At 54.5% G+C, this 27,366-nt stretch overlaps 12 protein-coding genes across 12 annotated transcripts; 5 read left to right on the top strand and 7 right to left on the bottom strand.

The window, feature by feature from the left end:
* Nucleotides 1-11: 11 nt before the first annotated feature.
* Nucleotides 12-1,684, bottom strand: PHACADRAFT_187392 (uncharacterized protein). Its single transcript, XM_007399753.1, has 5 exons — nucleotides 1,504-1,684; nucleotides 1,073-1,438; nucleotides 816-1,019; nucleotides 582-754; nucleotides 12-525 (listed from the first exon to the last, which is right to left on the bottom strand). The coding sequence occupies exons 1-5, from the start codon at nucleotides 1,621-1,623 to the stop codon at nucleotides 111-113; spliced, it is 1,278 nt and encodes a 425-aa protein (XP_007399815.1). The 5' UTR covers nucleotides 1,624-1,684; the 3' UTR covers nucleotides 12-110.
* Nucleotides 1,685-2,084: 400 nt separating this feature from the next.
* Nucleotides 2,085-2,887, bottom strand: PHACADRAFT_31807 (uncharacterized protein; the record flags this gene model as incomplete). Its single annotated transcript, XM_007399212.1, has 2 exons — nucleotides 2,085-2,754; nucleotides 2,805-2,887. The coding sequence occupies 2 exons, from the start codon at nucleotides 2,885-2,887 to the stop codon at nucleotides 2,085-2,087; spliced, it is 753 nt and encodes a 250-aa protein (XP_007399274.1).
* PHACADRAFT_262480 (uncharacterized protein) lies at nucleotides 2,886-4,372 on the bottom strand. The gene is made up of 4 exons (XM_007399752.1): nucleotides 4,261-4,372; nucleotides 3,831-4,205; nucleotides 3,281-3,774; nucleotides 2,886-3,224 (listed from the first exon to the last, which is right to left on the bottom strand). Exons 2-4 carry the CDS (start codon nucleotides 4,147-4,149, stop codon nucleotides 3,147-3,149), a joined length of 891 nt encoding a protein of 296 aa, XP_007399814.1. The 5' UTR covers nucleotides 4,150-4,205; nucleotides 4,261-4,372; the 3' UTR covers nucleotides 2,886-3,146.
* Nucleotides 4,373-5,453: 1,081 nt separating this feature from the next.
* On the top strand, nucleotides 5,454-8,643 carry PHACADRAFT_31805 (uncharacterized protein; the record flags this gene model as incomplete). The annotated part of the gene is made up of 9 exons (XM_007399211.1): nucleotides 5,454-5,533; nucleotides 5,588-5,656; nucleotides 5,707-5,880; nucleotides 5,936-6,188; nucleotides 6,241-6,339; nucleotides 6,388-6,684; nucleotides 6,741-7,748; nucleotides 7,803-8,447; nucleotides 8,500-8,643. The coding sequence occupies 9 exons, from the start codon at nucleotides 5,454-5,456 to the stop codon at nucleotides 8,641-8,643; spliced, it is 2,769 nt and encodes a 922-aa protein (XP_007399273.1).
* A 3,098-nt stretch (nucleotides 8,644-11,741) lies between these two features.
* On the top strand, nucleotides 11,742-13,951 carry PHACADRAFT_101884 (uncharacterized protein; the record flags this gene model as incomplete). The annotated part of the gene is made up of 7 exons (XM_007399751.1): nucleotides 11,742-11,985; nucleotides 12,041-12,137; nucleotides 12,193-12,290; nucleotides 12,342-12,552; nucleotides 12,606-13,164; nucleotides 13,217-13,280; nucleotides 13,338-13,951. 7 exons carry the CDS (start codon nucleotides 11,742-11,744, stop codon nucleotides 13,949-13,951), a joined length of 1,887 nt encoding a protein of 628 aa, XP_007399813.1.
* A 1,011-nt stretch (nucleotides 13,952-14,962) lies between these two features.
* On the top strand, nucleotides 14,963-15,181 carry PHACADRAFT_101545 (uncharacterized protein; the record flags this gene model as incomplete). Its single annotated transcript, XM_007399750.1, has 1 exon — nucleotides 14,963-15,181. A coding segment is annotated over one exon (219 nt), but the record flags the coding sequence as incomplete, so codon positions are not given.
* Nucleotides 15,182-17,528: 2,347 nt separating this feature from the next.
* On the top strand, nucleotides 17,529-18,165 carry PHACADRAFT_262477 (uncharacterized protein; the record flags this gene model as incomplete). The annotated part of the gene is made up of 1 exon (XM_007399749.1): nucleotides 17,529-18,165. A coding segment is annotated over exon 1 (371 nt), but the record flags the coding sequence as incomplete, so codon positions are not given.
* Nucleotides 18,166-18,425: 260 nt separating this feature from the next.
* Nucleotides 18,426-18,940, top strand: PHACADRAFT_262476 (uncharacterized protein). Its single transcript, XM_007399748.1, has one exon. It carries the CDS (start codon nucleotides 18,452-18,454, stop codon nucleotides 18,719-18,721), a length of 270 nt encoding a protein of 89 aa, XP_007399810.1. The 5' UTR covers nucleotides 18,426-18,451; the 3' UTR covers nucleotides 18,722-18,940.
* Nucleotides 18,941-18,971: 31 nt separating this feature from the next.
* PHACADRAFT_262470 (uncharacterized protein) lies at nucleotides 18,972-20,722 on the bottom strand. The gene is made up of 7 exons (XM_007399747.1): nucleotides 20,620-20,722; nucleotides 20,160-20,569; nucleotides 20,040-20,092; nucleotides 19,948-19,986; nucleotides 19,855-19,895; nucleotides 19,491-19,800; nucleotides 18,972-19,434 (listed from the first exon to the last, which is right to left on the bottom strand). Exons 1-7 carry the CDS (start codon nucleotides 20,661-20,663, stop codon nucleotides 19,339-19,341), a joined length of 993 nt encoding a protein of 330 aa, XP_007399809.1. The 5' UTR covers nucleotides 20,664-20,722; the 3' UTR covers nucleotides 18,972-19,338.
* Nucleotides 20,723-22,057: 1,335 nt separating this feature from the next.
* On the bottom strand, nucleotides 22,058-22,883 carry PHACADRAFT_31801 (uncharacterized protein; the record flags this gene model as incomplete). The annotated part of the gene is made up of 4 exons (XM_007399210.1): nucleotides 22,058-22,108; nucleotides 22,168-22,389; nucleotides 22,444-22,753; nucleotides 22,807-22,883. 4 exons carry the CDS (start codon nucleotides 22,881-22,883, stop codon nucleotides 22,058-22,060), a joined length of 660 nt encoding a protein of 219 aa, XP_007399272.1.
* A 736-nt stretch (nucleotides 22,884-23,619) lies between these two features.
* On the bottom strand, nucleotides 23,620-24,946 carry PHACADRAFT_199521 (uncharacterized protein; the record flags this gene model as incomplete). The annotated part of the gene is made up of 3 exons (XM_007399746.1): nucleotides 23,620-24,360; nucleotides 24,416-24,429; nucleotides 24,487-24,946. The coding sequence occupies 3 exons, from the start codon at nucleotides 24,944-24,946 to the stop codon at nucleotides 23,620-23,622; spliced, it is 1,215 nt and encodes a 404-aa protein (XP_007399808.1).
* A 1,329-nt stretch (nucleotides 24,947-26,275) lies between these two features.
* PHACADRAFT_199520 (uncharacterized protein) lies at nucleotides 26,276-26,929 on the bottom strand (the record flags this gene model as incomplete). The annotated part of the gene is made up of 1 exon (XM_007399745.1): nucleotides 26,276-26,929. The coding sequence occupies one exon, from the start codon at nucleotides 26,927-26,929 to the stop codon at nucleotides 26,276-26,278; it is 654 nt and encodes a 217-aa protein (XP_007399807.1).
* Between the last annotated feature and the right edge of the window lie 437 nt (nucleotides 26,930-27,366).

Here is a 27,366-nt window from a genome sequence, read left to right as displayed (position 1 = left end):
TGATATTCAAGAGGTTATTTGCCGAACGATTTTATTCAATGTCGCGTAGCACCCAGATCATACATTGCCAATCAAGTTCTTCCCATAGATGCGACTACCACGAGAACAAATCACAGAATAAGCTTAGTATTGCCAATCGACGTCTGCACGTTGACATTTCCCATGCCCTTTCCGCGTGCCGGCTGACCCCACGTCGTACGGCCCACAAAAGCACCGCTCCCGTCCCGCTGGTACCCGACGTTCCTCTCCCGACCGGTGCCCGCCGGGTCCGACGCGCGGTTGTCATACTGGATGACCGGCGCGGGGAACGACTGAGACAGGCTGAACGTGCCCTCGAAGGTCTTGTGCATCTGCACGGTGGCGTCCCCGATCGAGCTCTGCGCCTCGACGTGCTGCACTGAGTCGAGCGGCGCCTCGGGGAAGGAGAGCGCGATGCCACCATTCGACGTCCGGGCCTTCACTTCGAAGACGCCGCCGGTGCTGTCCTGGGAGGTCGACAGAAGCGAGATGGTCGAGGTGACTTGGCTGGAGGAGAATGGGCGTCAGAGAAGCTGACACAGAGAGAAAACGGTCAGTCGCACCCGTTACTCGCTCTCAAGTCGAGTGTAGATGCCCGGCTGCCGGCGTTGGTGAGGGTGACATCAGTTTTGACATGGCCGTTGTCTGTATTCAGACTAAGAATGCTGTTGGCGATGTAGTGACCCTCGATTGCGGCATTAGAGGTCCTTATATGCGCGATATCTGCCAACAGGGACTGTCATGCGAGGTGTTTGCATTAGATCATAGCTGCGACCTGTCTGGAGAAGAAAGCGCACCTTCGATGAGATATAATTATTCGCTCCCGTGAGCGAAATGCGATTGAAATGGACTCCATCTGCAAGATCACCAAGGATGTGGGCGAAGTTAGGAAGATCAGCCTCGAGGTTGGAGATGCGCTGCGGATCCTGGGCCGTGCCGCGCGGCAGGTGAACTCTAACGTCAAAGAACATATGCTCGTTTTGACTAGTGCGGTTGGGGGTCTGCATACGTGTGTCACAGAACCTGTGGTTTAGAATAGACGCAGCGCACGCACCTTGATACCGATACCGTTGTTCCCCGCAGCAGGCTGCTCTCGCAGTACCTTGGCCGCGTCCGCAAGGCGCGCAGCGGTATAGTACATCCGTACTTGCACACGCGCAACATCTGCACCACGGCTTCCATCATTTTGAATGTTCAGCGTGCCCGTGAGGCCGGCTCCTTGTGCAGTGAAGAAGAGCGTAGCTGAGGACAGGGGCAGGTCAACGGTAGCGTCTGCGGCGTAACGCCACGATTGAGCAGCCCAGTCGCCATACGGAGGGACGTAAGAGCCTTCAGGAAGAATGTACCAAGGAATCTCCTGACCAGCTTGACCAGGACTGGGGCTTGAGGTGAAGATGTCGCCTTCGGGCATATCGTCGAACTGTTCGGAGCAGACAGACAGGTGAGGAGATGGTGGTAGGAGAAAGAGATGCACTGCGCACTCACCAGATGGTTAGTGTTCGCCGATGGTCCACGGGAAACCAGAAGAACGCTCAACGCCAGGAGTGCCAGGACTGCGACAAATAGAACCTTGATAACGCGTGTACGAGTGATCTCTGACTGCATGTCTGTTTGCTGCGAGGCAAGAAGCCGCAGTTATATGGCCTCGAGATGAGATGGTTTTACGAGAGAGGGAGATTCTGGGGCGCTCATAGTAGTAAACTCCTGAACCCCCTGAACCATGAGGAGCTTGCCCGCCTTGGATAGGGATGGACTGCATTGGCCGCGATTGAAACACGGAGGTCGTGGATCCGCCAAGAATGTGTGAATTCATTTGCGACAGAATGCGTTTCCATCGCGATGTCGTCAGGTTCGACGTGGGAGTGAAGGTGAAGGTCGCGCACAACTTTTTTGGCCGCCTTCGTGGCGTTACGATGGCGCATCACAATCTTTGATGCGCCTGATGCGCCTAACGAGGTCATTCCGCGTCTACTTGCCGCCCTCCTGAGGATGCACAAACGTTCCACTCCAATTGCTCCTAATTGGGTTGCCCCGCAAACGCATAAGGCGTTACTGCGCATGTCACGTCACAGATCTACGTGGGCGTACTGCTCGAAGTTCTCCACAATCCGTTTCCACTTGCCTCCATGCCACCCGCAGATTCTCCTCCACTCCTCCGACTCCTCTCCTAATGTCGTCTTCGCCCACATCAGGCCAGATACGATGCGCAAATCTGCAAAGCAGATGGTTCCCCCGCCCATGACCCAGTCGTCCTGGCCCTCGCCGTTGGCGGCGAGCCAGTCCGCAAGCTTGCCGAATGCCGCCTCAGCGTCTTCCCAGCCCTTCTCGGTCCGCAGCTCCTCAAGCCTCATGCCCAGGTCCTCTTCCCGCGTCGTACGGTAGAAGACTTGGCTGCGCTCATTCAGACAGTAGCATGCGGCGCAGCACACGATGTTGTAGAGCGCCTTGTGCACCTGAACGTACGCTGACACGAACGCCTCGTGCAGCGCTGCGGTGCCCTTTGGGAAAAGTGTCCGTGTGTCAGGGTACGTCTTGTCGAGGTATTTGGCGATATCGGAGGACTCGGCGACGGTGCGCCCCGTGGACGGGTCGTAGATGACGGGAAGTGTGTATAAGGGCGAGCCGTCGTCTTCCTTGTATATGGTCTCGATTTTATGCTTCTCATACACCTTGCCAATGTCAGGGTATTCGACCCATTCAGTTTTATACGGGATGCCTTTGATGTTCAGGGCGAACCTGAGCCAACGGTCAGTGGATAAATGGGTTTGGGCAGGGCCGAGACTTACCGGGCTTTCCAGGTACTAGGCGACCATGCTTTACATTTCTCAGAGTTTCCAGGTATGTCATAGAGAGTGATTATGTCGGTCATTGGGGTCGCAGAGCTGCACGATGCAATGTAGGGGACTGAATGGTGTGCTCTTATATACTTGGTCGATATCGCAACCACAAGGTGCAATGATGCAGGTAGCGAAGCTCCGACTAAGCGGATCATCAAATCACTGATGTAGTAAGTCTCAGACGATATTTGTCACCATGCAGCACGGAGGCGCAGCTGGAATAGTGTGGATGCTTCTGGGACTGCTGCTCCCTGCTGCGATCGGATGGAATGGACTTCAACACGAGTTTATTCAGAGTTTAGCGAGCGGTTGCGGGTCACAAGTCTCAGCCAGGAGGCGAACCATTCTCTCGGGCTCGTCCCAATGCAGCTGCGAACAAACATCTTAGCTTTATACACCATCTTCCTGAAGCACAGTAAACTCACGAAATGATTTGCATCCTTGACCTTGAAGATCCATGCCTCCCGCTTCCGCTTGCCAGCATCCGGCTCTTCCTTGATGAAGTCTTCAAAGACCTTCGCACCCCAGACTGCCATCCAGAACGTCTGATCACACCACCACACCGCGACTTCGACATCCGGCAGCACGGCCTCAGCGTCCGAGAACGTCGCGTGCGCGTGCCGTTGATGGATACCCCTGTCGGTGTTCACGATGAGCGCCGAACGGAGCGCGACCTCGGGGTTCGTGACGCGCTGCAGGTCGGCGGGCGTCAGCGTAGACAGCGTGGGTGGGCGCGGCAGCACCGTGCGTGCGTGCAGCGCCTCAACCGTGATGGGCGCGCCGTCGGGATGTGGAGTGGAGTATGAGGAGACCCATTCGTGGAATTTGGCCGCCTTCTGCTCGAGTGGGACCAGCGGGTCGGCTATCGGCCAAGTCAGCATCAAGTTGGGATCGACGCCTGCGGTGAGTGCAGACCCGTCTGTGGGAGGCTTTGTCAGGGTAGGCGCACGACGGGAGGGACCGAGGGAGACGAACCGTATAAGATGACTCGCCGCAGGTATGGTGCCAGCTGCGAGCTAAGCTCGGTGCCTAGAGTGCGAGGATCGCCCAGGATGGAGAATGCGGCCGTGACAGCGAGCGACCATGTCAGCAGGATGAGCCCGCCGCTCTTTCTGTCTCCTGCCCCGGTCGTGCGTGGAATGCCGATGCGTAGGCATACATGGGCAAGGAATCTGCAGATTTCGTTCCCCCACCTTCTCACGGCGGCCGCCTGAACGTCCACCTTGTGACTAGTGTAGTCTGAAAGCTCATCAGGCGTGTAAGGCGTCGATCCAGAGTAGTCTCGGCTGTTCATTGCAATCACACGGAGTCCGTATTTCGCGGCATACGGCAACATACGCTCAAAGATTCCTATAGATGAGGTGTAAGAGCTGACGCTTGCGTAGGATTGATACGCCGAACGTACCACCGTTGACACCAAAGCCGTGGACTAGTACCACAGTGGTGTAGTTAGGACGACCACGTGGTGCTCCGGAGTCTATGTAGTAGACGGAGGTGCCATTGTTATCTATCTGAGCAGTGGGCATCCTGGAGAAGGCATAACGACCGTCATACACAGGTCTTGCTTGTTTTATATACGTTCAGTAAGCGGCTTAGCCTGCCTACGCGAACATTCCAGATAAGTAGCGCCAACGGATACGACAAGTGTGAGAGACAGATCAAGCAAGATCGCAGGATACATACCGTAATGGGCAGCGTAGAGTGTTCGGATAAGATTTACACAAGCATGCGGCTATATGTATCAAGGTGGCGTCCTTCAGAAGCACAGCGGGAACGGAAGCGTAGGTCGCTTACAGCTAGTTATGGCTTCATTACTTGATGAGATGATTCTGCCTGTCACGATAGACCGGGGGGTGACGGCATGGATGACGGCGCGTTCGCCCATGGTCCCGCTGTGGTATAGCAAACACCGCCGCGAACTCTCCCAGGCGAAACTCGTATGCGACAATATGCCGTGCGCTCTGCCTGCCCACTCAATTGCGAAGTCTGGACCCAGGCACGAGTTGATGCACATGCAATTGAACGGTATTTTATATTGCCACGACCATGCTACTATCGAAGACCTCGAAGCATTCCGGGCTAAGCGACCGTAAGGCGAAGTGCCAGGTGCGCCTGTTGGCGTTGGCTGGCACAAGGGGGGCCTGGGACGCCACAGTCTTGGGAGGATGGTAGGAATGGCTGAGAATGAAAGATCAGCATACCGATATGGACCAAAGGTTGCATAACATACCGCCATACAGTACCCATCGTGAAGTCTCCACCTGAACTAGTGTTCCACAGGAAGTGCACATTGCATGGAACGCGCGGGGTTACGAAGAGACTATTAATTGAAGCCTCGCAGACATTCGTAAAGTCATCAATGAATCATAGGCGACTCCTGCAAGCAAAGGATGTGCAGTGGTGGATAGTGGCTCAATTGGAAAAGCATCGCGTGACAGCGGCGGGTAGTTACGGAGTCGTTATGCGTTACCATAACGCAGCGTAACGTCCGCGGTTATTATGTCACATCTCCGGATGTAGTAAGCGCGTATCGCTCCCTCCCGCACCTCCGCCATCCTCTCTGCGTATCCTGCAGCTCAGCTAAACCACTAAGGCGAGATGGCGACAAATAAAACAAACAAGCTCGCTTTTCTGTCCATGCCAGCTCCGGCATCCTATGTTGCTGGTCTTGGACGAGGGTAAGTTCCGCAAGTTCGTTATTAGAGCACCTATGTATTCACTTGGCTTTGCAGCGCTTCGGGTTTCACAACTCGTTCGGATATTGGTCCTGCTCGCGAGGGACCGTCTGCAGAAGTTATTGCGTGAGTGCGTCTTGCATTTGGACCGCGCATGCGGGCTAACCTTTGTTTAGAGAGGCGCAGGCGCGTCGCGGCGAAGAACCCGACTATGATCCCGACCAATTTCAAGACCCCGATAACGAGTACGGTCTTTTCGCGGGTACTACATATGAGGCAGATGACGAGGAGGCCGACAAGATATACGAGCAGGTAGACCAGAACATGGACGCCAGGAGACGGATCAGGCGGTACGTACCACCCATTGCGTGTGTCCGCATGAACTACTCAGCTCTGGATTCTTAGAGAAGTGCGGGAGAATCTAGAACTTGCGAAGCATCGTGCCGAGCGTCCCAAAATCCAGCAACAATTTTCCGACCTAAAGCGAGGCCTCTCAGCCGTGACAGATGAGGAGTGGGAGAACATTCCAGAGGTGGGCAATCTCACCAGGAAAAAGCGTAAAAGGGACGAGAGATCATTCGTTGTACCGGACAGCGTTCTCGTGGGCGATCGTTCAAGGGGTGAATACGAGAATGCGTTGGATGCCAGACAACAAGAGGTACGTCCTACATTTGGGAAGCACGCTTGCATATCGCTGACTTGCCTCGCAGGCCGGTGGCTTCGAGACTCCCGCAGAGAATGGTACTTTGACGAACTTCGTGGAAATGGGACAAGCCCGTGACAAGATCCTTTCTCTGAAGCTCGACCAGGTGGGTGTCCAATCAACACGAGCTTGAGTTGTCCTTACATCACAGTAGGTCTCTGGAACGTCAACTGCTTCCGGCCTTGCAACGTCTGTTGACCCCAAAGGCTATCTCACCTCACTGGACAGTGTCATCCTGAAGACCGATGCCGAAATTGGCGACATCAAGCGTGCCCGTATGCTCTTCGACTCACTAGTGAAGTCCAACCCGAAGCATTCACCCGGATGGATTGCTGCAGCTCGTCTGGAAGAACATGCTGGCCGAATGGTAGCTGCACGCAAACTGATTAACGCGGGTTGCGAGCAGTGCCCCAAAAGCGAAGATGTTTGGCTTGAGGCCTCTCGGCTGCATGTGAGCGTCCCCCGTTGTGTTGCTCTGCTACAGAACGTCACTGACAGTTCTGATAGAATAACGACGATGCGAAAGTCATTCTCGCAAACGCTGTTCAACACGTTGGCCAAAGCGTGAAGATCTGGCTTGCCGCTGCCGATTTGGAGCACGACATCAAAGCCAAGAAGCGAGTTCTGCGGAAAGCCCTCGAGCACATTCCCAACTCGGTCCGACTCTGGAAAGAGACGGTCAACTTGGAGTCGTCAGCTGCAGACGCCAGGATTATACTTCAGCGCGCAGTCGAAGTCATCCCGCTTTCCGTCGAGCTGTGGCTGGCGTTAGCACGTCTCGAAACCCCGGACAAGGCACAGGCCGTCCTCAACAAGGCTCGTAAGGCCGTCCCGACCAGCCACGAGATTTGGATTGCTGCCGGCCGGCTCATGGAGCAGCAGGCGACGCTACCCGAGAGGAGCGAAGAGGAGCGCAACAAGGAGCTCGACGCCGTCGACACGATCATCGAGCGTGGTGTGCGCAACCTCCGGCAGCACCAGGTTCTCCTCACGCGCGAGCAGTGGCTCAAGGAGGCCGAGAAATGCGAAGAGGATGGCTCGCCGAGGACGTGCGAAGCGATCATAAAGGCAACCGTTGCGATGGACGTCGAGGAGGAGGACCGTCTCGACACCTGGACGGGCGACGCGGAGGCTGCCGAGTCGAGAGGCCGCATCGGGACTGCGCGTGCCATTCTCGCGTACGCCCTCAGGGTGTTCCCCGACAAGCGGTCGCTTTGGCGGCGCGCAGCCGATCTCGAGCGGACACATGGCACGCGCGATTCCCTCGTCGCCATCCTGGAGCGCGCGGTGCACCACGTACCGCAGGCTGAGGTGCTTTGGCTCATGTGGGCGAAGGAGAAGTGGCTGGCCAGAGATGTCCCTGCTGCACGCGAGGTCCTCGAGAAGGCGTTCGTTGCAAATCCCGAGAGCGAGCAGATCTGGCTGGCTGCTGTCAAGTTGGAGGCAGAGAACGGAGAGCTCGGTGTTGCTCGAGAACTGCTCGTTCGCGCGCGAACCGTAGCCGATACTCAGCGGGTAAGCGAACTCATGGAGCAGATAACCGAACCTTTATACTAATTCTGAGCTTAGATCTGGATGAAGTCAGCTGTCTTCGAGCGGCAGCAAGGGAAACTGTCGACCGCGCTGGAAACTCTCGAAATCGCCCTGAAGAAGTATCCGAAGTTTGCAAAGCTGTACATGATCCAAGGTCAAATACACCAGTCGCAGGGCAAATACGCCGCAGCGCGCGCCTCTTTCGCGGCCGGCATCAAACAGTGCCCCAAGGACGTCACCCTCTGGATACTCTCGAGCCGACTCGAAGAAGCCGACGGGAAGAGCATTAAGGCCCGTGCGCTGCTTGACAAGGCCCGGCTCGCGAACCCGGGCAGCGATCTGTTGTGGGCCGAAGCCATCGGCGTCGAGGAGCGCAGCGGCGGTGCCGCACAGGCGAAGACCGTGCTCTCGCGCGGCCTGCAGGAGTGCCCGAGCTCGGGTCTGCTATGGTCGATGGCGATCTGGCAGGAGCCGCGACCGACACGCAAGTCGCGGTCGGCGGACGCGCTGCGCAAAGCAGCGGACGACCCGCTCATCATCTGCACCGTGGCGCGGCTGTTCTGGAACGAACGCAAGATCGAGAAGGCGAGGCAGTGGTTTGAGCGTGCGGTCAAGATCAATCCTGACCTAGGCGACGTGTGGGCATGGTGGCTCAAGTTCGAGAGACAGCATGGGACGCGGGTGCGTTCATATCGTGGCACGTGTCTGTGCATATGTACTGAATGCGATGCAGGAACATCAGGAAGAGGTTATCAAGCGATGCGTGGCTGCAGAGCCTCATCACGGGCAGATCTGGCAGGCTCTCGCGAAGGATATGGAGAACACAGGCAAGAGCACAAGGGATGTCTTGGAGCTTGTCGCTGCTGAGCTGAAATGAGAGCGTGTGCAGTATGGATGTCTTGTACTTCATTTACTATCAGATCCCTTGCTTTCTGAAGCGCTTCCGCAGGTCAGTGAATGCGCGATAGTTAGGACCGCCAAAAGAACCTCCGGTGTACAGCGTATTCTCCAGAGGAACTGCGGATGGCTTTGTGGTTGATTGAATGCTCTGTTTTGGCGTCTCTCGGGACACTGGTAAGTGCAAATAGTATGCATGTTCTTGATAACACGTTGTCTCGTATCAGGTTTAGAAGCTTCTTCGCCCCGCTATTTCGCACTATTAGAATTCATTTACGAAACTTCAGAGTTCTCGAATGAACACCGCACATAAAGCGCCTGCACTGGTCTCTAGAAGAACATGTAAATCCCAGCGTCTTATTCGACGTATCTTCGACGATAAAAGGCAGGCCTGGAGAAACAATAATCATCCAGATTCTCTCTTCCCCGCTCTCCACCGCTTAACGTTCATCATGCCCATGGACATCTCAGGCAAATCCGACTATCAAATTTATGCCGAGTAAGTGCCTTACTGCCATACTTACCATCATGCTATGACAACTATCACATAGCTGCATGGCACCACTGAAGCTTGGTCTCGCATTATGGTACAGCAATAACTCACGGCCCCGGATTGTGTATTTCTCTAAGCACTAATGCGCAGGGATCCCGCTCCTCATTTCTCTCTCGTACGTATCGGAGACGTCGGCTACTTCTATCTCGGAGGATTTCAACTCCTGTTCAACGCGGGGGATCCTGTTGATGGTAAGATATATGGCGTAGATGTTCCCGAAGGCCACATTCCCCTGTCAATTGGGCCGATCATCGACACGGTGTCGCGAGAACCAGGTCCATTATCGAGAACCTACGGCGAATCATCGTCAGTCAGGGGACAGATTACTGGGTGAGCGCAGTAGTCTTATCACCCGTGCTGATGTGTTTATCCCTCTAGAAATGCGGATCTCGCGAAAGGAAAGGCCTCATTCTCATGCGAGGCTTCGACGTCTGAAGGAGCACTGCTGCTGACGAAACACAAGACCAAGCGCTATGACGCGCAGCGCCAGGGATTGTTCGAAGCATATATTCTCAAGTACTATCAGTCATGGTTCAAATTCGCTAAGCAGGGTGGGCACCCTGTGAAAAGCGTTGACCAGCTGGTCTTGGTAACCGGCTGCGACATGACGGCTGACTTTTCGATGTTCTCCTTCGCGCAGAACAACAGGAACTTCAGTATAGAGTTCGAGATATCCGCGTCTCATAGCGCCTCTGCATCCGCATCGTGGGGCCATTGGAAGTGCCACTCTCCGCACGTGCACAAGCACTGCGGCCCACAGCGTGCTGAGAAGCAGTTATCCGATACTGGAGAAGTGCCTGTGTTGGATCAATGCGTTTTCGTGAGAGGTCTGCGCGTGTTTAAACGGCCGCTGCCCATGGCCCCCGTCAAGCTTCAAGCCGCGGCTGAGCCCGAGGATCCTGATGCTTCCAGAAAGTCAGACCAAGAAAACGAAGGCGTTACAGCATGGATGACATTGGCGAGCCACGGTACGGAGTATCCCCTCCTGCGGATCTACGAGTCTCATTTTTATGAGTCCAGATGGAGAGGACGCGACAGTTCAGTCAACAGTCATTCCTTCCGTAAGTACTTGAAACGCGATTCGGCCGTTTCGTGTATCACTTACAGTATTGTATGTAGTTTAAGGACCCGCTGGAGTCGCTTGCCCAGCATGTGTTTGAGGTGTGTGGGACGCGCCTGCGTGTGTTGGCTAAACTCCTGACACTTGAGGCGCAGAACTCCACGGCCGAGCTAGCCATCTTGCATGACTGTGCCTGGGATACGCCATTCCATGTAATCTCCTATGAGAACATTAAAAGTCAGTGAATCAGATCTGGCCGGTGACAAAGGCTCAATATGGTACAGTCGCCTCATTTACGCACGATCCTGATGCAGGTGACTATAATCCTGCTTCTGAAGACCTAGACATCCAAAGTCTGGATGCGGTGGCAGAAAATAAAATAGTGATGATCGATGCAGTGGCAGAGGACATGGCAGACACAACCAAGTACCCGTCCGTGCTTTACATAACCTTACAGCCTTACCGCTCACTCGTCTTTATTGCAGAGACTCGGAGCTGGAGAATCATTACATCGGTTCCAACGAAGGCGAGACATCGCATACAACGTGGACGACAGTCCCTCGTTCATCGTCCACTGCATCCACCCACGGGCCTTACAGCTTTCCACCATCTCCACTCTCCTTATCCTTCCATCTACCTTATCACCATGGATGGGTCGAAGTCAGTACTAGAGCTAACAAGAAGCTATGGCCGAACGACTACGATGAGCCCATTCAAGAGGAGAAGGACGGTGGTCCGGGCAAGGCCGATGCCGCGAATAGGCGACCGTGAGCTTCTCTGCTGCACGACTCGTGCTATTTCAGCGTCTTACCCTGGTTTCGCGTTCTAGAGCATGCACGCGCTGCAAGGGTTCGAATGTCAAGTGTGAACCATCGCTGGAGGATCCCGACACCTGCAAGAGATGCTACCGCAGAGGCGGCGAGTGCACGATCTCTGGCCGCAAAAAGCGCCAGCCTCCTCCGTACGTCTCAGCTGCACCTAGTCCGCCCGCCCTGCTCTGACAGATCTCTACAGGAAGCGCGAGCTGCTAGTGAACCAGATCCGCGAACGGGCGGAGAAGATCAAGACGCCCGTATCCGAGCTCGAGGAGGCGAACAAGCGTGTGCGGATGGCGCAGGCCGCCTCCGTGTCGAGTGCGCCGTCACCCACATCGACGACGGATTTCTCGTTCATCTCCATGTCCGACTTGCGGCTCATGTCGCCCGAGCTTGACGATGGGGCGCCCTCGCAGGCCTCGGTGCGCACGAACGCGGACGTGCAGGGCTGGCTCGCCACGGCGCGCGAGTCTATCCGGGCATTCGACGGGTACATCAACATGGGCGGCTCCAGCGTCAAGCGCGACGACCTTGTGGCAGAAGAGGAGGCCAGTGACTTGGAGAACGAGCGGCAGGACGACGACGACGACGACGAGCTTGCGGTGACAGTCGGGGAGGCCAACGAGGACATCGGTGGCGATGAGGATTGCATGAGCGCGGCCCGCCGCTTGTCGCACAGCCGCTTGTCGGATAGCCCTGAGATCGTCCCCAGAAAAGAACAGCTTGCAACGATCGCGACGATCCCCAGCCCGGTAGCGCCGTTTGGGCTGATGGCGAAGATGAGCTTGCGGAAAAACCCAGGACTCGGAAGGATTAAATCAAAGAGTAGCATTGGAGGTGAGGACGATGAGGAAAAGGAAGTCTGTCTCGCAAACCCCGACTTCTTCCGTGCCAGTGAGCCGTCTGCGCTCTCCTCGTGATGCTTAATTCTCAGCCCTCTACTCCTCAGGTCCTGCTCTGGAGAAAGCACCGGCTCAGAACGACGTGCCTCACATCCTCCGCAGCGGTTTGATCACGATCGAGGAGGCAGAGAAGCTGATCAAGATGTGAGTATACGATCTGACTGCGTTACATGTCACTGACTATCTGGTGGCTTTCCAGATACTGGGACTACATGAACCTGTCTGTCAGCCTGCTGGACCCTGTCCTTTACACGATGGAATATCTCGTCATCCACAGCCATTTCCTGTTCACCGTCAGTGAGTAGATTGATGAGCCATATCTTTGATAGCCTGTGTTGAGTCCACTAGTCTGCGGCATTGCATCAAGATTCTATACCGAGAAATCTGGGCTCTACCAGAAGGCAATGCATTACGCCCGACTCGCGGCTGGTACTGCGCTCACCGGGGGGCAGAAGTCCGTGGATGTCGTGCATGCATATATCCTTCTTGCGCTGTATCCTGTCCCTTCGAGGAAGTGGGAGGATGACCGCAGCTGGATCTATCTGGGTGTCGCCATACGGTATGCCCGCTCTCTGCACTGATTGGTTTCAGGGAGGTGACAACATTCTGCAGGATAGCGACAGACTTGAATCTACACCACCCGATCACAGCAAACCCGCGCGATGAGATGCATGCTCGCGTCATGTTGAACCGTACACGCGTGTGGCTCAACTGCTTCAACCTGGACCGCTCGACGGGCTCACAGTACGGCAAAGCACCGATCATCAACAACAACGATTTTGTCGCAAATCGTTCGGGCGAGTGGTGGGACAGCTCGCCGTACAACATGGCTGGCTTTGACATCCACCTCGCCTGCCACAACGCAGACCTCACCATCATGGGTCGCTTCCGCAACATGGTCAACAGCGATAAGAACAGCCCGAAGGGCTTCAACAAGAACCTCGACATCGCGGATATCGCAAGCAGGTTCGACGACGAGCTTGCGCAGACGTGGAGCGTGTGGATCAGGCGTGTCCGTGAGCATACGGACCCGAACGACCCGCAGTGCAAGTTCCGCACTGGACTGCTTCGGCTGGCATACAGTTATTCGCGCACAACGATCTTGTCGTGGGGCTTCCAGTATGCATTTGGTAAGAGCAACCTTGGCCGTGATGTGGACCTGCTTAATAGGGTATATACGTTTCTTCCATCGAAGAATCTCCTTTCGCTTACCCGCTTGCTAGTGTCTGTGCGCCGCCATGGATGTCTTAGCGTCTATACTTGACGAGATTGCTGTCCCAGAGCAGAGTATGTGCACCGGGTCTTTAGCACAAGTGGATGAAGATTGCTCATTGCTTACCGCAGAGATCTTCCTTCGCCATGGCCCCGAGGCGCAAAGTGTCTTCGTGACGTTCGCCTGCGCCTTCCTTATCAAGCTCCTTCAGCCCCGTTACGCTTCCTACCTCGATCGTAGCCAGCGCCAACAGATTCGCGACCGCGTTCGGCAGATCATCGACCTGCTCGGTTCTCCTGAGGTTGCCATTGACGACCAGCACAGCCCGAAGGTCTATTCTCGCTTCCTGCAGGGTCTGTTAGACAAAGCTGCCGCGCGGCTCGACCATTCCCCGGGCCCGCATAGGAAGCAGCTCAAGGCCAAGTCCGAATCGCCGATGGTGCAGAAGATCGAGCTACATGACGGGGACCTGTACTCCATGCAATCCTCGTCCAATCCCCGCAGCGCCAGACCATCGCTGTCACTGTCTCCCGAGCCAGAGGTACGGTCCCCTGGGCTCCTGGATTCCTATCTACCCTCGCCACTCACGCACGAGCCGGACATTATGACGACGGACTCTTCTCCGTTCTTTGCCCCTCCTCTGCCATTCAACGAGCTCTTACTGTTTATGGATAATTGGTCGATGCTGGATGTGCCTGGTAAGTTGTGCCTTGAGAGACCATCGCACGTAGTGGTGATTGATTGACATCATTTTTAGGCTTCGCCTGGATGGGTTCACAACAAACCGACTTCCGCCCGGGCCTCTTCAGATTTTAAAATGCATTTAAGACTGCACCGTTCTGCATATCTATTTTTCTGTAGGTGCTCGCAACTCGGTATACCTCGTGATTGGCTGAATATTCCTTCTATAGTCGCTTGATCCTTTCCACGGCTATCGTTGTACTGGCTATTTTCCACATAGAAATTTACGGTGCAGCGAAACACCTGGAATTTAAATCCGGTGAACGTCTAAGAGCATTCTATATGTAGCGCAGCCTTTTGGATGTTGTTCCGCTCACCCATGCCACGGAAGATGCTGCCACCCTTGGGCAACAGGTTCAGCGGAGTTGAATTCCTAGGATGCCAACGTATGTGGCTGAGAACTTGAAGGCAGCTGACGCATCCAGACGTTTCAATTCTCGAACACTCTCGCGATAGAAGGCCGAAAGATATGAGTAGCCGATTGTGATAAGTCAAATAGCGATGACTACATATTTTGTCAGCACACTTATTATATATAAAGTTGTAGATTACTGGAAATAGTGCTCCAGGACGGTAATGATAAAGATAGACCTAACAACGAGCTGGAGGTGGTGAGAGTGATCATGTTTCTATCGCTGAAAGCTCAAACTTCTTTGATTCTTTTCAATTCTTCATTATGTTCCTCCTGCTACGATTCACTGCCCTCGTGCGGCGGCTCCCTGGTTCTCCTATGGTCAGGTGCAATTCACCCCGAACACTTCCTTCCACGCGCTGTCTCCTATTGCAACGTCACTAATCGGCACCACCCCTTGCCTCTTCTAGTGTTGGTTTTTCACTGCCACTGCCTAACACCGAAAGTGACCGAGCCGCATCTAGTTCTCTTATCGAGTCGCAGATGCGTCCGAGTTCTCTCCGAGGGCAGCAGCAACAACCGATCCCGCCGCCAAGCCTGATCGAGCTACCATCGGAAGAGCGGGGCAAGATGCCTGAGCCTACAACGGACTACCTCTAGAGCTGGCTCTATCACCACTCGAGCCATCCGTATCCGAGCGAAGAAGAGAAGAAGGCCCTGTGCAACGCCACAGGGCTCAGTATATCTCAGGTTTTTAACTGGATGATCAACGTACATCTTCTATTTTATATCTCTCCTGCAATACTGGTTCCTATCCCTCTGCTAGGCACACTGCCGCATACTTGTACCCGCATGCATTGTGGCTGCAAAGCCACGTACTAATCTGCCATACCCGGTCCTGGCACGGCACAATCTCCTTGACGAAGGACAGTGTGCGCTGAGGTGCATCAGGAAAATGTCCAAACGTCTTGACGTCGCTTGTGCGTCTTAGGATCGGACCGACATGCCTTGGGTACCTTGATGATGTTGGGTAACACCTCCAAGACAGGTCTCGACAACGCCTAAGGCAGACTAAGGCATGTCATCCAATCCAAGACGCCTCCAACACCCGGAGATTTTCCTGATGTGCCAACCAATAACTCCGCGGTCGCCACTCGAGTACGCGCTCGGGAGCAGCACACAGCGTATGGTCCCTAATTGACCTTGGACGGTGGCATACAAGGCGCATCGAACGAGGCCCACACGACCTCGCCATAGGTGTGCTCAATTCTTGCGGCTTGACTCATCGTCCATACGTGCCCGACGCCGGCTATGTCCGCCCCTCAGTGTACTGCGCAGACACGGGCACATACAATGGGAAGAAGCCTTTCAGCACGCCGGCAAGCGCTTCAGAATGCATGGGTAGTTCGGTGCTACCAGTGGGAGAGAGAGGGGGGAGGGGTCTACCATGGGGGCGTCGGCCATATCTTCCGAGAACACGCGAGCGCAGAGGCAAGACGCGTTCCCTAACCACAATTATTCAGTATGAAACCTCGAGAAAGGATAATAGGTTGTGGTGCCTTTGTATGCCCCGCCACGGGGTGAAGGATCGACGATTTTAGTTCTTTCGAGATCATTGAAGAGACTAGCCCTCGAGTTAATTTCCATCGCTTCGTCTACTAACAAGACTATGAATACGCCGCCGCGTTCGCCTTCCTAAGCTTGTCCCAGCCTCTCCATTTTCTGGTGCTTTGTGCAGTCATGGCGTAACGGCGGATAGAACGCTACCAACCTAGTAGCGGTATGACCCTTCTCATGGGTAGAAAGGGTTCTAGTATCAGGAAAGGGTCCCTGGGAATGTCGTAATAATATTATATTTAGCATGCTTGCATGCGCAAAGTCATTCATTTCATATTATATCCTCGAGCAGAAAGTATCGCATAAATATGGCACGGGCTGAGAATGCCGCTCAGAATCATCCGCCCGTCTCTGCAGTCGGTCGCTCCTGTATCAATACTGTTACTATTCACGTCTAAGCTAGGGAACTTTGATCTGTTCAACATAAGGCCAGAAGCCCACCAAGTTGAGAACTGTACACCAACGGGTCGTTGACAACCCTTGCGTCCTCCTCTTCAAGCTCACGCGAGCACTGCGGGCGGCTGGTTAACGAATCTGCCATGGTTAGAGGGCCGCACCCCCTTGGTCTATTATTCGACTTCGGCTCAAAAATCAACTAACTCAACGATCGCTTGGAATCCGTGCAGCTGGTTGTAACGGCGATCCTGCCAGGCGCGAGGACGTGGTGTGCAGTTGGTGATCAGATCAACAGCCTTATGGGTGGTCGTTCTGATCACCAATTAGCCACTTCAACATGTTCAGTGTCCCGCGTAAGCCATGGAGAACGATCTGAGAGGAAAGATGACAGCTGAATGTCTGAAAGCGATTTCACCGAGGTACACTCAGGCATCTGTACTTACTAGTGGCTCTCTCGCCCGCTGTTTGAAATTTCGCAGATACATCCCGCGGCGCACCTGGTTATGACTACCTCACCCTTAGCATGCATTTTCCGCATATGTGCTTTAGTTATCTGCTTGCTAAATGTCAAACGGACCAAGAGTAAATGGAGTGATGGTTTGCAGGTGAGCCGCCTACGCTGCAGGAAGTTACGCACCAATTGATGCGCCATCATACTCTCACGGCGTGCCATTTGATCACCGCTCTGCACTTGAATGCTGTGCTGCTCACGACCACTACAAGCGCTGACCTTGAAAGACCAACATCTGATTGCAGCATCGACGTAGCAACGAGCACTTTCTGCGCAGAACGTACAACAGGCCCAGCCCTCACCGGCCTCACCTACTCAGCGTGCGTTCGCACAAAGAACGGTACGCGGCGCGTTCAGAACGTGAAATCTAAGCTAACATGCCTAAGCTCGGCAAAAGTCTTTCCGTGGCCTTACGTTGTCTACCATTTTTTCCAGCACAGTAGCTTGCCATTGTGAAGTCTTCGACATTACAGAACTCCTTTTGCTTCAAGTTTGCAGATACGCCTGCTCTCGTCTCACGATTCATCCTGCGGGTTCCGGTACATTGAGGTCCGAGTGGGATGTCCTTGTCAACCTTTCCTCAAGAACTCATCGACCACATCATCGACCATGTCATACCTGAAAATGGCCGTGCAGACTTTGCCGACCTGGTTCTCGTGGCTCGGGCGTGGGTTCCCCGAAGCCGTCGCCGTCTGTTTTCCTCCATGAACCTGTATGAAGAAGACTTTTATACCGGTCATGAAGAGATGTGCAAGATGTTGGATGGTAGCCCGTCGATATGTTCAAGCATTCGGAGCATCTGCATCGTGTCAAAGCCGCGGAAACGTCTTGAGACCTATACATGGTATTCTCCAGAGTACAGGCTCGAAATTGATCCACGAACTCTTTCGCGGCTGCTCCAACGGATGCCAAGACTTGCGATCATCGACATGAGCGAGTGCGTCGTGGTGCCACCTGTCGCCGGCGATGCGTCCTCCTTGTTGCCGCACTGCTGTGACATGCCCTCGCTCGAGAAGCTCTGGTACGAACCAAGCTTCCAGGGCTCGCCGAAGCTCGATGCGCTCTACACGCTGCTCTTCTTCCGCAACGTCCGCATCGAAGAGCTCCTCATCCGCGGCCTCGCGCCGAACCCGAACCTCGTGTTCGTGGAGGGCGAAGACGAGAATGAACGGCGCCGCGAGATGGAGAACAGGCTCGGCCAAGAGCCGTCCCCGGAGGACTACGCGCTCCTCCACCGGTGTCGCATCGGCGTACTCGACATGCATCGACATTCGTACTCCTGGTTCCCAGAGATCGCTGATCGGCTCCTCCTCTCCGGTGCCGCCCATATTCTGTCCGTTGGCCTCTGGAAGCTCTGGGGCAGCTCGAAGATCCTGCGGTTCTTCCAATCTACGGGACCAAGGCTCAGCCGCGTGCGGTTGTGCGCGGGTAACATGTGTGCACAATCAAAAGGTGAGCCATCCCCGGGGCTGAAGAGTGGAAGAGCATGACCTTGACTTACGATCGTGTTGTTAGGTTTCGCGCGCCATCCGCTTCTTGAATCTTGCACTGCCCTCCGCGAAGTCGAGATTGCCGTCTCTCCCTTGAGAGTATCGAGCGATGCGAACCTGTCCTGGCTCTCACTACCCATGATTCCGCCCTCTGTCCAGCATGTTCACCTCCGGATTTCATTATCAGCTGCCGATCAACCGCTCTCGGAGGTGCTGCAGAACTGGGACAAGGGCATGAACTGGACCGAGCTCCGGGACGTCTTGCGCCAGCTTCCTAGGCTGAAGACCGTGTTCTTTAACCCCATCGGAGAGCGGTACAGGTCGGCGGAGCGGCGAGAGGTGGAGAGCATTGTGAGGAAGAGGATGCCGGAGATGAGCGCTGCGAACATGTTGCGCTTCCCCGAGTGAGAAGATTAATGGGGTACCTTTTGCATTGACAGGTGACATGGTATAGGTCTGTGACAGTCGAGGATGAGACGACCTCGCGACATAGCTGCTAATGCGGGAGCGGCAAGTGGTGGAAGGGAGGAGCAGTATACAGGATATCGCTATACAGTCAGCTTATAATAGGTTAACTTTCTCGCAACTTCCTCTCAGCGCGAAGTTCCTCTTTATATCTTACGCGAGACTCCGAGCGCTGTCCGTAATAGTCCTAAAGATAATTTTTGCTTGACTCACAAGTCAAAGAACGACGATATGCTTTGAATCTGAAACCGGCCTTTATAGTACAAGATCATAGACCACAAGCGGGACCCTAACACGACCATGTAGCAACATCATCGTAAGCTCAAGCGCACGGGCAGTCTGATTACCTCCGCCCCGCCGATTGCAGAATCGCGCTAGCATGACTTCCCATGTGCTGGATGCATGTTGGTACAATCTCTATAACGGCAAACGCAAGAACAGGACTCACAGCTTTCGAGCCACCGCCACTTGCCCCGCCGCCCGACTTGAGCGCTTTGAAGATGATCGTGTCCACCTAGCAGCATGCTATCAGCTGAGCGTCGAGAGATGCGTCAACTGAATTAAATTACATGGCCGCGCGTGATAGGTATCTTTCCACACTTGAGAGGATAATGACCGCCGCCGCGATGCGCGGGCGTGAGCCGCTTGCCTGCTGGCTGTGTGAAGCGTATCAGCCTATCGAAACACGGCGACCGAGAGGATTTTCTCTTACCTGCGAGACCCGCTGCTTGGCATCCCTCAGCGAGCGCGCCGTGGCCCAGATGTGTGCGTCTCTGTTTCCCTCTTCGTGGTGTTTATAGATGCCTGAATGGGTGACATCAAAGTGGTGGGCGCCTTCCGCTGAAAGGTGTGCATGGAGGTCCACCGCGATATCGTGCGCGGTACGCTTCTTCACATGCGCGTGGTGCTGGATAGATCGCCTGTACTGCGTAGTGAAGCGGTCACTGTCGATCGCCTTAGAGGCAAAGCCGGTGACGAGCATTCTCATTGGTCCCGGATCCGCGAGGGGCGCGAACGAACCCCTGTATATTGTTAATGAGAAATGTAGACATAATTATGCTTCAGAGCGCACATACTTCGTTCTGTCAGAGAGGCCCACATAGAAGTCATGGGCACCCTGGGTATCCATAGTAATTAGCGTAGCCTACGATTACAGGTAGAACACTCACCCTGTAGTTGTCGAGGGAGGGCTCGCATGCGAGGACATGCTGCAGGATAATGTCGGCGACTGGGGGATGCGGGAAATGAACTGGGGTCATACCAGAGAGATTCCCTTGTCCGCCATGCGGTCAGCGGTACGGAGAATGTCGATTACTGGTGGAGAGAATCAACAGCAGGTCAGCTCTCGTATTGTACAAGCTTTGCGAGGAAAGGAGCTCACGCAAGGGGCAGCCACTGGGGAACCCATCGCCGCTTCCCGGTGAGACGCCGTGGGGCGGCGAGTCAGTGATCAGCTCAACAGCCTTGGCGGCGCCCGAGCGCCAGCCCGCAAACAGGGCGAGCTCTAAGGCATCTTCCTGTGCCTCTGGGCCATCACCACCTCCGGTAGCTCGCAGGCTAGTAAGGTCACGTCGGAGGGAGTTGATATCTGAGGTGAAGCCGTACGTATGGGCAAGCATAGTCCTGTCTTGCGGCGGGTGATCGCGGAAGACAATGAGCCCGAAGCGCAGCTCGCCTGGGCCATAACCTTCATATGCTTTAAGGTCGGTCGCGATGTTGTTAATCTCGTCCCTGGCTCTGTCGATGTATGGCTGCATGCTTCCAGTAACATCCAGAACGAAGAGTACATCCCTGGGACGGACGTGAGTTGCAAGGGTGCAGTGCGAGAAATAAATACCCACAACTCCGAAGACGGTACGGGGTCAGGGTTCCACTCGTCGCCCATTTTACCAGAGATATCAGTGAGCGGGTATCAGGATGAGAGGTGAAGACGAATATGACTCTCTGGCCTCCCCGACTTCCTCTTCATTTATAGAGCACCTGTCGCCGTTGCATGCCTTTCGCGTGTATGACAGATCGCGTAGCACTATTGCAAGGAGCCCACGGTTCACATTCAAATGCCATCCTTGAGAAAGAATGGAAGCGGTGGCTGTATCGGCGAGATAACCCTCGCTTGAGTCCGACCAGGTATCTGTGCTCGGTGCCCGAACTCTACCGACCCGTGCACGTCAGTATGGAGCCCTGAAGTGTGTCGTCAGCCCGAAAGAACCGTGACAGGCTGGTGGTTTAAGACAGAGGAGCTTATCCTGGGTGGCGCCCGGCCAGTTGTTGGCGCCGGGAACGACAGACACGCATTGGGCCGCCGTGCCTTTCCAGCGGCTGCCTTCAAGCTTGATTGATCTGTGCAAGACAGGACTTAGACCGTTTTTGATGCTGTTCCCTACGAGGGATCAGTAACAGCAGACAACCCAACAACAAACCACCCACAATCACTGGCAGTCCGCTGCACTAGAAGAGGACAGTCTTCCAGCGATAAGGCACAGTACGCGCCGCAGGATCCCATACCCCGAGCTTCAATTTGCCTGCAAGGAATCAGATTAGTACCGTATGGCTGTGTCAAGACATCAATATGCCCCGGGATTCCGTTCCATGCAAATCATATACGAGAAGCTGTCCGCTAATTACCAGCCTGATCGCCGTTGTATTATTCCGCTGGACATCTGAATGCGCTGGTATGGCAAAGCACCCCGTGACAACAAGTTGAATAGACCAAGGACGACACCCCAGGTAACCGGGTGACCCACGATAGTTCCAGCGACCAATTCCTCCGGCGTCGATGGGACGAATTCCCGGCGAATCAAGTACCTGCACACTAATACAGAGCTCAGGTACTCTTGATTCCATCTTGACAAGTGTTATCTGGGCTGGTCATCGTTCAGAGCGTCGCCATTCGGATGCAACCAATATCTTGTAGTATCCAGTCGCCATCGTGAAGCAGAGTGAGGGTCCCAGGGGTGGTCGGTATACATGCCACACAGGGAGACACGCAGAGCGACGTCGCAGACCCACGCTTTCCCGAATGGCCGTGGACGTCACATCGATTCTCGTGTAGATATTCGAGGATATCGCGACGAATGCCTCCTTTAGATACTCCCTCAGATGGCTGCCTCCACATTTCGTGAGATGCTGCCAACGACAGCTCAGAGAATGGATTCTGTCCCATGGAAACCAGCCATTGTTGTTATATTTTAGGTTAGAAAACTCTTCTCCTACACAAGCACAAATATAACGCGATCACGTGACAACAGCGCCGCAAGCTCGTGCGCACGAGCGATGCAATTATCTCCGACCTGCCTGTCGCAAAATCGTGCTAGCATGGCCGCCGATATGCTGGGCGCACGTCAGTACAGGCTCTGTTGCAGAAAAATGCCAGCTAGATGTAAACTTACACCTTTCGAGGGCGCGGCGCCACCGCCGCCACTTGCCTCACCGCCTGACTTAAGGCTCTGAAGATAATCACGTCCACCTATCAATTTCGTAATCAGTTCAGCGCTGAGAGATGCGTGGGAGGAAACGAGCACTACATGGTCGCGCGTGATAGGTATTTTTGCTGAAGTAACAGGGTAGTGTCCGCCGCTGCGATGTGCGGGCGCGAGCCGCGAACCTTCCGGCTACACGTATAACACATCAGCACATTGCATAAATCAATATAGAGGAAATTTTACCTGGGAAACCTGCTGCTTGGCATCCCTCAGCGTGCGCGCCGTGGCCCAAATGCGCGCGTCTCTGCTCCCCTCTTCGTGATGCTCATAAACACCCGGAACGCTTATGTCGTGGTGGTGGGCGCCCTCCGCCGTGAGATGCGCATGAAGGTCTGCTGCGATGTCGTGCGCGGCCCGCTTCTTGACAAACGCATGGTGGTGAATGCTCCTCTTGTACTGCGCACAGAAGCGGCTGGAATCGATGGCCTTAAAGGCAAAACCGGTAGCAAGCTTCCTGAACGGCCCTGGGTCCGCCATAGGCTCGTATAGGCCCCTGCATATCGTCAGCTGAAGGTACAGACAAGGTTCCTGCTGCGGAACACCTACTTCGTCCTCTGAGTCAGGCCTATATAGAAGTCGTAGGCGCCCTGAGGATCCACGATGACTCGGACGAAGCGCGGCATATACCACAGGACATCAGCATGCCCTGGATTTCTGCTCCACGTACAGCACAAGAAGACACCTGATAATTACTGGTCTGATTAGTACTGTATCAGTCATCTAATAGCTTTTATATCATTGTCATTAAACACTTTGAAGCGCTGGCATGGTAAAGTACCTTGTGATGACAGGCTGGATTGGCAATGACGCAGCCTCAGGCGACCGGGTGACCTACAAGCATTTCAGCGACTAATACATCCGTCATTGACCGAGCAAATTCTCGCTTGCTATCGTAGATCAAGTCCGCTGTTATTCATGTGGAAGCTCGGGTACTCTCGCTTTGTCTTGGCAATGTTCGATTGAGTACTATCCACGGAAATCTCAGGGTTTCTGAGTCCCAGCTCCCTTTCACTCAAGGAACGCTATCATGCTCGTCCTTAAATCAGATAAATCTTTTAGCATTCTCCTCGCTGTGTGACTACTCGGTGCATCTCGCGCCTTCGAGCAATGCTCTGCTTGCCGACAACAACACTGCGCTCGGATTGCATTCTCCATCTCTCTAACTTACTGATAACTTCTAAGCTTCCGCAGTTCAGAAAGCTTTGCGTCTCGTCCTGTAAAGTCGACCCTGCCATCATCGCATGCGAGATATCGATCCGCCTCGTTGCCGAGGGCCAAGCAACAATCACGGCCGAACCAAGGTGCATCGTTATTTGAAGATATTTCCAACTGCCACCGGTACGAATACCCACTTCCGCCTCACTGCTCGTCTACCTCCTCTGCCCACCTTGTTAGCGCCCGTATCGTCTCTGCGTTCTCAGGCGTATGGAAACTCATCGTCGGGAATACGTGCAGCGCGTCGGGGACTTCGAGGTACTGAAAGCTGCTCTCGCCCATGTCAGTGCGCATGCGGTCTCGCAGCGTGTGCTGTTGGTCGAGCGCGCACTCGGCACCACCAGTGACCATGTACGTCCGTGGGAAGCCCTTGAAGAGGCCGTGCGGCTCGGGAAGCTTGAGAGAGCCAGGCGAGATCCACGGGCTGAGCTCGGCCATTTCGACGGGGAGAGAGCCGAGCAGGCTGGACGTCGGGTAGCCGTAGTAGAAGCTCTGCGTGAAGTCGGAGGATGCGTTCGCGCGCCAGTGCTCCATGCCGATGTGCGTGCCGCCAAAGTCTGCGACGGGCGAGATCAGTAAGAGGCTGCCCGGCAGCGGGAGCGTGGGAAACTGCTGTTGAATGAGGTACCGCACGAGGCCGATGCCCATGTGTGCACCGCCGGAGTCGCCGCTGAGGATCACGTTGTGCGGCTCGAAACCAAGGACGTTCACGAGGAAGTTGTACCCCGCGAGCGCGTCAATGAGCGCGGCCGGGAAGCCGTTCTTGCGCGGCCTCGGATGAGACGAAGATAGTCGGAACTCAACCTGGAATGTCCGCGACATCGAAGGTGATTCTTCGAGCCATTTGCTGCAGAGCCATCCTGACCCGCCTTTCACTCCGTCCCACTGTGACTCATGGGTTAGTCAAACGATAATAACACGAAAAAGCGTGTCCACTGACAATGTAACCTCCACCTGTGAGATGCAAACAAGTAAGCGCGAGATGACACCGAGACCGTCGGTCACACATACCGTGCAAGTGGTATATAATCTTTTCTCCCGGCCTGGCCTTCTCGTCCGCCCTGCATTCCTTGCCCTTCTTGAACTGCATATAGCCTATCACTCGAGCGGGCTCGACCCCATTCACATCCGCCGCCTCCTTTATCTCACCCGCGACAAACTCCGGTGTCGGGTCAATCCAGATAGTGCCCTTAGCGGGATCCACGGTCTTAGGGTCGATAAACACGGTCGGCAAGGCGAGTGTTGCGAAGAGTGGTATGAAAGTGTACTGGAGTATGTGCATCTGCATCGCGCGCGCAAAGGACCATCTTTTGCGGTGGCGAGTGGCAGGGATCGCGGACACGATGAGCCAGTATGGAAGCCGGATGAGTGCACCAGCGACGACGACGAGTAGGTAGAGGCCTTTGAGGGGCTGTCTGGTGAGCACCGGCGAGACTGAATGCTTCACGCGCCAAAATACTTCCGTAGTCATCGTTGAACAGGGGAGCGGAGGCAAGGATGCGCGTGAGATGGGGCAACCCCTCCGTGCACGGTGAAGGTCTTTATAACGCACCGATGTACGAGAAGTTTGTTAAATACAGAAAAATCTGAAACATCCGCCGAGCCCCACACTGAAACAGTCGTGCATTGCATCATGCTTGATACATAAGTAAGATGCCCAAGCCGTGGTCGCGGTCTGATTCCATACGAGGTCTCGGGGGTCGAGCAGGTTCCGCAGGGCTACACGTGCAGCGATCCTTCGAAGGTAAAGACAGCAAATTCTGCGCCAGCAGCTGCTGAACCCACTGTGTTAGTTAGCCTGTTAATGAGAGTCCTCAGATCGCCATCGGACTTACCACTCGTCTGCCGAGACGCGTTATTCCTGGCTGGTGGCGAGGAAGGGGCAGGACGCGTTTCATTACTATTATACATGAGTCAGCCTCGACAACGTTCTGTACGGCGCATGGTCTTCGAGCGAGATGTTCAGTATGTGAGCGTCGGGAATCAGCTTCAACCGAGGTAGTCACGTAAACTATCCGCGTCAGCAGCGCTCGAAAAAGTTTCAAAGCGGGCGTCTGGCGGGGCATCGCGCACACGTGACCCCGACGCGCGGGCAGCGGCTCATCAAGGTGCCGGTTCCGCATTGTCGAGGAATGCATGATACTACATCTAAGTGCAAAGCGTCACACTTTGCGACGAGCAATCGGTCATGGGCGAAGCGTATGCGCACTGACACCTAATGCAAAAGTTGACCAATGTACCTCTGCTGTCACTGTATAGCTTACGTGCATCCTATGTGCTCTGTTTACTGACAACAACATTGCAGCATTGCATCTCCCGTATCTCTGATCTGATAGCTTCTGAGCATCCACGGCCTAGGATGGGTGTGTGCATCTTGTCCTGTAAGGTCGACCCTGCTATCGTCGTACTGTACGAGTTTGAATGGGAGCAACGTCACGCGTCACAGTCCTCCGCAAGGGCTGTAATTTTTGGGTCTTGTCACGGAACTTTGCACCAAATCTGGGCCAAAATCGAGATAAATTCAACGAAAAATCTCCAAGAAATTCCAAAATTACTGTTTTTGGTAATTTAGCGCCCGCCGTTGCTCGCGCAGATGCTGGCTTGGATGTCACACCTCGGAGGTTGGTTGCTCCCATTCAAACTCGTACAGCATACGAAATACTGTATCTAACTTCTCAGTCAGTGATCCGCGTCGCCGCCGAGGGCGAGGTATTGATCACGGTCAGACCTCTGAGGCAGACCAAGGTGCATCATTATAACACAGTCTCAACTGCTGCCGGTATAAATAATCACTCCCGCCTCACTGCCCGTGTACCTCCTCTGCCCACTGCACCAGAGCTTGTATCGTCTCTACGTTCTCAGGAGTATGCCCAAACATTGTCGGGTATACGTGCATCGAGTCAGGGGCCTCGAGGTACCAGAAGTTGTTCTCGCCGATGTCGGCGCGCATACGGTCTCGGAGCGTGTGTATTTGGTCGAGCGTGCACTCGGCACCACCAGCGACCATGTACGTCCGTGGGAAGCCCTTGAAGAGGCCGTGCGGCTCAGGGAGCTTGAGCGAACCAGGCGAGATCCACGGGCTGAGCTCGGCCCATTCGACGGGGAGAGAGCCGAGCAGGCTGGACGTCGGGTAGCCGTAGTAGAAGCTCTGCGTGAAGTCGGAGGGTCCATTCGCGCACCAGTGCTCCATGCCGATGTGCGTGCCGCCAAAGTCTGAGATGGGCGAGATCAGTAAGAGGCTGCCCGGCAGTGGGAGCGCGGGAAACTGCTGTTGAATGAGATACCGCACGAGGCTGAAGCCAAGGTGTCCGCCGAGGGAGTCGCCGCTGAGGATCACGTTGCGCGGCTCGAACTTAAGGACATTCACGAGGAAGTTGTACCCCGCGATTGCGTCAATGAGCGCGGCCGGGAAGCCGTTCTTGCGCGGCTTCGGATAAGACGACACTACAGGCATGAGCTGATTTCAGATCACCTGAAATGTCCCGGTCAAGCCATCAAAAATGTTTCATTTTCGGAGACTTAACCGGGGCTTTCTGGTGTCCTAAAACGATAGATTTACCACCACTTTCGTAGCCATTTGCGGTGCAGGAAAATGATAATTTTTGTGTAGCCTGAAATGAACCTGAAATGACTCAATATGGCTACATTTCGGTACGGCAAAGAGTTCATGTTTCAGGAGACTCTGTGGCGCATTTCAGGACATCTGAAAGAACATACGTGGAGATCATTTCCCCCTCATGTTTGCAATGAGGAAAGGTACGGGCAAGGAAAACTTTTGATGGTCCTGAAATTGCCATTTCTGATGGATTTTGAAGCCATTTTATGAGCTAGAAGATTTTTACTTGAGATAAGCCAAAAATGTCCTAGAAACGTACTACAAATTTTCCGTAA

This window comes from Phanerochaete carnosa, assembly GCF_000300595.1.
Source record: "Phanerochaete carnosa HHB-10118-sp unplaced genomic scaffold PHACAscaffold_9, whole genome shotgun sequence".
Lineage (NCBI taxonomy): Eukaryota > Fungi > Basidiomycota > Agaricomycetes > Polyporales > Phanerochaetaceae > Phanerochaete > Phanerochaete carnosa.
Note: the sequence above shows the minus strand (reverse complement) of the source record. Positions and strands in the feature narration are given on the sequence as shown.

Bases quoted from the DNA above. Each gene is read 5' to 3' on its own strand.
- PHACADRAFT_262470 (XM_007399747.1), bottom strand. From the start codon at position 20,663: ATGGGCGACGAGTGGAACCCTGACCCCGTACCGTCTTCGGAGTT. The intron at 19,896-19,947 runs GTGAGTGTTCTA...ATGGATACCCAG, and splicing joins CCTCCCTCGACAACTACAGG to GGTGCCCATGACTTCTATGT. The intron at 19,801-19,854 runs GTATGTGCGCTC...AACAATATACAG, and splicing joins GGCCTCTCTGACAGAACGAA to GGGTTCGTTCGCGCCCCTCG.
- PHACADRAFT_187392 (XM_007399753.1), bottom strand. From the start codon at position 1,623: ATGCAGTCAGAGATCACTCGTACACGCGTTATCAAGGTTCTATTTGTC. The intron at 755-815 runs GTGCGCTTTCTT...CTCGCATGACAG, and splicing joins ATAATTATATCTCATCGAAG to TCCCTGTTGGCAGATATCGC. The intron at 526-581 runs GTGCGACTGACC...ATTCTCCTCCAG, and splicing joins GACTTGAGAGCGAGTAACGG to CCAAGTCACCTCGACCATCT.
- PHACADRAFT_262480 (XM_007399752.1), bottom strand. From the start codon at position 4,149: ATGAACAGCCGAGACTACTCTGGATCGACGCCTTACACGCCTGATGAG. The intron at 3,775-3,830 runs GTTCGTCTCCCT...AGCCTCCCACAG, and splicing joins GCGGCGAGTCATCTTATACG to ACGGGTCTGCACTCACCGCA. The intron at 3,225-3,280 runs GTGAGTTTACTG...GTTTGTTCGCAG, and splicing joins TCAAGGATGCAAATCATTTC to CTGCATTGGGACGAGCCCGA.
- PHACADRAFT_262476 (XM_007399748.1), top strand. From the start codon at position 18,452: ATGATTCCGCCCTCTGTCCAGCATGTTCACCTCCGGATTTCATTATCA.